The sequence below is a fragment of the Ahaetulla prasina genome, chromosome 4, assembly GCF_028640845.1.
Source record: "Ahaetulla prasina isolate Xishuangbanna chromosome 4, ASM2864084v1, whole genome shotgun sequence".
NCBI classification, from domain to species: domain Eukaryota; kingdom Metazoa; phylum Chordata; class Lepidosauria; order Squamata; family Colubridae; genus Ahaetulla; species Ahaetulla prasina.
Window position 1 is genome coordinate 6,447,064 of NC_080542.1, and position 6,111 is coordinate 6,453,174.

General features: G+C 42.0%; 1 protein-coding gene across 1 annotated transcript; it reads left to right on the top strand.

The window, feature by feature from the left end:
• The first annotated feature begins 162 nt into the window (after window positions 1–162).
• On the top strand, window positions 163–6,111 carry LOC131196951 (general transcription factor II-I repeat domain-containing protein 2A-like). Its single transcript, XM_058180469.1, has 2 exons — window positions 163–177; window positions 4,260–6,111. The coding sequence occupies exon 2, from the start codon at window positions 4,276–4,278 to the stop codon at window positions 6,109–6,111; it is 1,836 nt and encodes a 611-aa protein (XP_058036452.1). The 5' UTR covers window positions 163–177; window positions 4,260–4,275.

A 6,111-nucleotide genomic window follows, 5' to 3' on the forward strand; every position in this document is an offset into this window, starting at 1 on the left:
TAAGGAGGCACGTGACTATCGCGACGGTTACAGCAACTTCATTCTGATTGGCTGGTTGGCCGGCCGGCCACCCACACTCCTGCTTCCGATTGGCTGGCGGGCCTCCACCAATCAGAAGGGCCTTCCCGCGTAGCAACAAGGCAGGCGGAGCATTTTGGCGGGCTACCAGCTGAGGAGGTTTGTTATGGAGGCGGGTTGGATTTTTTGGCGGGTTTGATGAAGAGAACTGAGGAAAATTTTTGCCTTTTGGCATAACTAGTTAAGCGGAACAGCTGCCGCCACACTTTTTCTGATTTTTATTTTATTTTAGCCTGTGGAAAAGTGATTGTGAGGAGAAAGGAGGTTATGGGGGTGGGGTGAGGTTGAGGGACGTGGTAGTGGAGGAATTTCGTCCTCCTTTTGGTAGGAAAAGCGGGGTAGGTGGAACTACCAAAGAGAAGCTGTTGAGGGAAGGAAGTGAGGTCCCCCTTTTGAAAAGAGCAGATGGTGAAAGACTCGGAGATTTAAAAAAAAGTATCTCAGGTAGAAATCCAGAATACATGCTGGCTGGGGAATTCTGGGAATTGAAATCCTGTGAAATCCAGAAATGTCCCTCTGGGTTCAGTTCCAAGTGAGGAGAAAGACACTGGAAACATGGAGGCTGCTTGGAAAGATGGTTTGATGGTGAAGCAGGTGTAGGAAGTTAGCATCTACCCCTCTCCTAGGAAAATGAGATATTGTTAGGAAATATTAAAAGGGCAGAATATTTCCCCTAAAAGGGAGGCAGAAACTCATCTGCCCCACCTTTGTCAATGGGCCATAAAGGCCTGGGCCAGTCTATTCTACATAACAAAGATCTACCTCTAGAAGGTCAGATCCTGAAGATGAAACTGAAATCCTTTGGCCACCTAATGAGAAAGAAGGACTCACTGGAGAAGAGCCTAATGCTGGGAAAGATTGAGGGCAAAAGAAGAAGGGGACGACAGAGAACAAGGTGGCTGGATGGAGTCACTGAAGCAGTCGGCATGAGTTTAAATGGACTCCAGAGGATGGTAGAGGACAGGAAGGCCTGGAGGAATGTTGTCCGTGGGGTCGCGATGGGTCGGACACGACTTCGCAGCTAACAAAACCTCTTTCAGGCAGAGCCATATTTCATTTCATTACATCATCATCCAGCAAGGCTCAACCAAGCTTGGGACTCAAAACACAACCTACAGTTTTATTAGGGTTTTATTAACCTCGTTTAACAAATGTCATTTAATGCTAGATGCTGGCTTCCTTGGGGCTTTCGTCCTGTCTTGAATGGATTACCCAATCTGCATTTCTGAAAGTTTGGCCCCTGTATAGTTTCTACTTGGGGCAGAGAGCTGAGTCTCTGAGTTTCGATCTTTAGAAACATGTTTCTCCTTTAGATATAGGAAGTTAGCACGTATCTTGATGAACGCATCTTTTCTTTTATGTACACTGAAGAGCATATGCACCAAGACAAATTCCTTGTGTGTCCAATCACACTTGGCCAATAAAAATTCTATTCTATTCTATTCTATCTCTCTCCTAGACGAATGAAATATTCTGGGAGATATTAAAGAAGGCAGAATATTATTGTAGGAAGTTATCACCCATCCCTCTCCTAGGAAAATGAGCTATTTTAGGAAATATTAAAAGAGCAGAATATTTCCCCTAAAAGGGAGGCAGAAACTCAGCACCCCCCTCAGCACCCCCCTTTGTCAATGGGCCATTAAGGCCTGGGCCAGTCTATTCTACATAACAAAGATCTACTTCCTTCAGGCCGAGTCATAGTAGGAATTGCCCAAAGCCCTTTCATTACATCGCCCAGCAAGAGTCAACTAAGCCTGGGTCTCAAAAGAAAACCTACAAACCTACCCCTGCTATGGGAGTGACAACCAATCAGAACACAAACTCAAATTCAAAGCCCAACAAGAGGGCATAAAACCCAGGCACTCTCAGCATCTCTGCCCTTTTTTTCTTCACCCGAGATCTTCAAGCTATTTGATCCTATTCATCATGCTTCTTTCCAAGCAGTCTCCATGTTTCCAGTGTCTTTCTCCCCACCTGGAACTGAACCCAGATGGACATTTCTTCCAACACTACTATGGCTTTTAGGGAAAATGTTCTGTCCCTTTACTATTTCCTAAAATATCTCATTTTCCTAGGAGAGGTGTGGGTGCTAACTTCCTGGATGAGAAAAGGAGAATTAGAATTTTTAGAATTTTAGAATTAGAATTAGAGAAACATGCTCTTGGAAAGCAGCCCCCACCTTTGCTAATAGCCCCAGAAAGACTGGTGCCAACCTGTCTACAAGACAAAAGACTGGGCCATCTTATCTACAAAAGACCTTCACTCCAGGGGATTAGATAGGATTAGCCCTCACTCAAGATCCAAACCAGGACAAAGCCATTAAGCTATAATAGGAATTGCCCAAAGCTCCTTCATTACATCACCAAGCAAGATTCAACCAAGCCTGGGACTTAAGATAACCTGCAAAGTTACCCCTGCATGGCCCCAGGGGAGTCTGACAAACAATTTCTTATACAGGAACAGGAAGCTCCAAGGTGGGGCCCAAGAGAGGGTATAAATCTATCTCCCTCCCTCCCTCTCATCTATGTGCTCGATTGCCCAGGACCTCAAACCATGTAGTCCTATCCACCATTAAACCATCTTTCCAAACATGTTTCCAGTGTCTTTGTCCCAACTTAGAACTGAACCCAGATGGACATTTTTTCCAACAGGGAAAATATAATATTCTGCCTTTTTAATATTTCCTTAAGTATTTCATTCTTCTTAGAGGGGTGAGTGCTTACTTTCTTCAATCCACAGGTCTTAAAAATGGGCAAGATTGGGAAAAATCTGCTCTTAGAGGCCATGACTGGTTGTGTGTGTGTGTGAGGAAAAATTGATAGCACGTTTTTTGGAGGTTTCTCATGTAAAGCAAGGGGCCAGAACCTGTGGATTCTGGCTGTATGATGGAAGGAAGTAGGTACAGGCCAGACTTTAGGAGGAATATCCTGACTACATACAGGTAGTCCTCGACTTATGACCATAAAAGAGCCCAAAATTTCTGTTGTTAACGGAGACATTTATTGTTAAGTGAGTTTTGCCCCATTTTATGATTTCTTGCCATAGTTAAGTGAACCGCTGCAGTTAAGTCAGCAATACTGTTAAGGGAATCTGACTTCCCCATTGACTTTGCTTGTCAGAAAGTCACAAAAGATAATCACATGACCTGGGGACACAGCAACAGCCATAAATATGAATCGGTTGCTAAGCCTGTGACTTTTAATCACAGGATTATGGAGGATGGTGCAAAGGTCATATCTAGAAAAAATGGTCATGTCACTTTTTTCAGTGTTTTGAATGGTCACTAAATGAACTTTTGTATGTTGAAGACTACCTCTACTGTCTGTGGAACAGATTGCCACATGATATGCTGAGAGTTTTTGCCAGAGGTCTTTAAACTGGCTGGATGCCCGCCTACCTGAAATGATGGCAAACCTTTTGGGCTGGGCGTATCAAATACAGGTAGTCCTCAACAACAATTCATCTAGTGACCAAAGTTACAACGGCACTGGAAAAACTGACTTACATTTATGACCATTGCAGCATCCCTACAGTCATATGATCAAAATTTGGATCCTTGGTAACTGGCTCATAAGATGGTCCCCGGGGTCATTTGACCATCTTTTGTGACCTTCCGACAAGTAAATTCAATGGGGAAGCCAGATTCATTTAACTGTTACTGATTTAATTGCAGTGATTTACTTAACAACTGTAGCAAGAAAGGTTGTAAAATGGGGCAAAACTCAGTTAACTGTTTAGCTTAGCAACAGAAATTTTGGGATCAATTGTTGTAAGTCAAGGACTATCTGTATTCAGAAAATGCCTACAATTCTGCTGGTGTACCAACCACCTTCCACCCAGCAAAAGAGAAAAAAAATAATTTACCGCATTCATTTATTAAAAAACTTGAGTCTGTGGTGAAGGTGATTCTCATGGTGGGGTTGGAGGGGAGCATAGTTCACAGCATGGCATAGCTGGAGGGGAGCAGAGCACTCGGGCCACAGTGCAGGTTTTGCAGAGCCAGCCCTGCACGTGCTGCTGGCCCTGCCTTGTTGCCCGCTGGAGGCTTATCTGTAAGAATGTCAAACAAAACTACCTTCTTATTATAGATGTGGGCTACTGTGTTAGCTATTTTTTGTATAGGGATAGATTTGTATTGGGTGCTTTTTTATTTTATTAATTTTTTTATTGTGTTTTTGTAGAGTCAAACAGCCAAAAATGAGTACAGCAAAAAAAGCAAAAGCAGATAGTGGAAGATCATTCCAAGAGGCCTGGACAGAGTCATTTGGAGTGATTGAACGCGATGGGAAAGCGTTATGTATTCTGTGTTATGAAAGTGTTGTGTGTCGCACGTCAAGTGTCAGACGGCACTTTGAAACCAACCACAAAAGTATTGTCAAGCTTAGTGAAACTGAAAGAAAAGAGTTTCTTAAAAGCAGTTTTCAAATGTCACTGTGCATAGCAAAACGTGGTAAGTTCCTCTCTGATGGGGATATTATCAAAACGGCCATGTTGTCTGGGAGTAATTCTCTTTTTCATGATTTCCCAAACAAGGATAAAATTATTCAACGTATCTCTGAGATGCCACTTAGCAGGAATACTGTTGAAGATCGAGTCCAGCGCATGGCAAGTGATGTTAATCAGCAGCTCACCACAGACTTACAAAAGGCAGCCTGTTACTCTATGTTTTTGGATGAAAGCACAGATATAAATAATCAAGCAAGGCTAGCAATAATTTTGCGTTATGCTGTTGGTGACATCATGAGAGAAGAGCTGGTGAAACTGGTGTCTTTGCCTGAAAGAACACAAGGGATAGATATTTACAATGCTGTGATGGAGGCTTTTTTGTCACAAGACATAAGACCAGAAAAAGTGGTTTCAATTACTAGTGATGGGGCACCTTCTATGGTGGAGACAACATCTGGTTTCATACAGTTGTTTGTTAAAGAAACAAAACATCAAGTTATTCAGTTCCATTCTATTATACATCAAGAAGCTCTCTGTGCCAGGGAAAGCTGTAAAAAATTTAACGATGTTCTCAAAGACGTCACAATAGTGGTGAATTACATGATGGCTCATGCTCTGAATTTTCCACAGTTTCAAGCACTTCTTGAGGAGGTTCAGGCACAGTATAATTGTTTACTTATGTACAATAATGTCCGGTGGCTGAGCAGAGGACGAGTCCTGGAGAGATTTGTAGCCTGCTTGGAGCAAATTAGGTTGTTTATGAATGAAAAAGGGCAGGAATATCCACAGCTCACTGATATTGCCTGGCTTACCAACCTCATGTTTTTTACAGATTTTACACTACACTTCAGTGTACTGAACAAACAACTACAAAGTGTAGGGAAAACAGCAGAAAGGATGTTTTGTGATATCAAAGCATTTGAGGAAAAACTGCAAGTTTTTGAAAGAGACCTTGAAAGTGGGCAGCTGAAATTTTTTCCAAATCTAAAAATGCATTTAGAAAATTCTACATTTGCAGAGAATCCTACAAGCCATCAGGAAATCTACAAGGAATTTTCTAGCATTGTAGCAGCTGCAAAGGTGAACTTGAGTAACAGATTTTTACAGTTCCGTAAGATGGGGACAACCCTGTGTTTTCTTACTTCTCCAGATAAAGTCGAATTTAAAGAACTTGATCTTTCCTGCTTACACTGGTTAGATTTAGAAAATCTGGAAATGGAGCTATTGGAATTTCAAGAAAACACTATATGGACAAATAAATTCTGTAACCTGCGTGAAACACTTGAGAAGATAGAAGGGATGACAAAGGGCAGCAGAGTTTGTTCTGAAAATGAAATCCTTAAAGTGTGGAATTTTCTGCCAAATTGTTTTAAGTCAATGAAAGCACTTGGGATTGCTTTCCTTACTTTGTTTGGATCAACTTATGCTTGTGAGCAGGTGTTTTCAGTTTTGAATAATGTCAAATCTGACAGCAGAAACAGACTAACAGATGACCTGAGTGCTGCATGTGTTTCTCTCCAACTTACAAAGTATGAGCCAAGGTTAGACAAATTATCGGCATGCATACGACAGCAAACATCACATTAA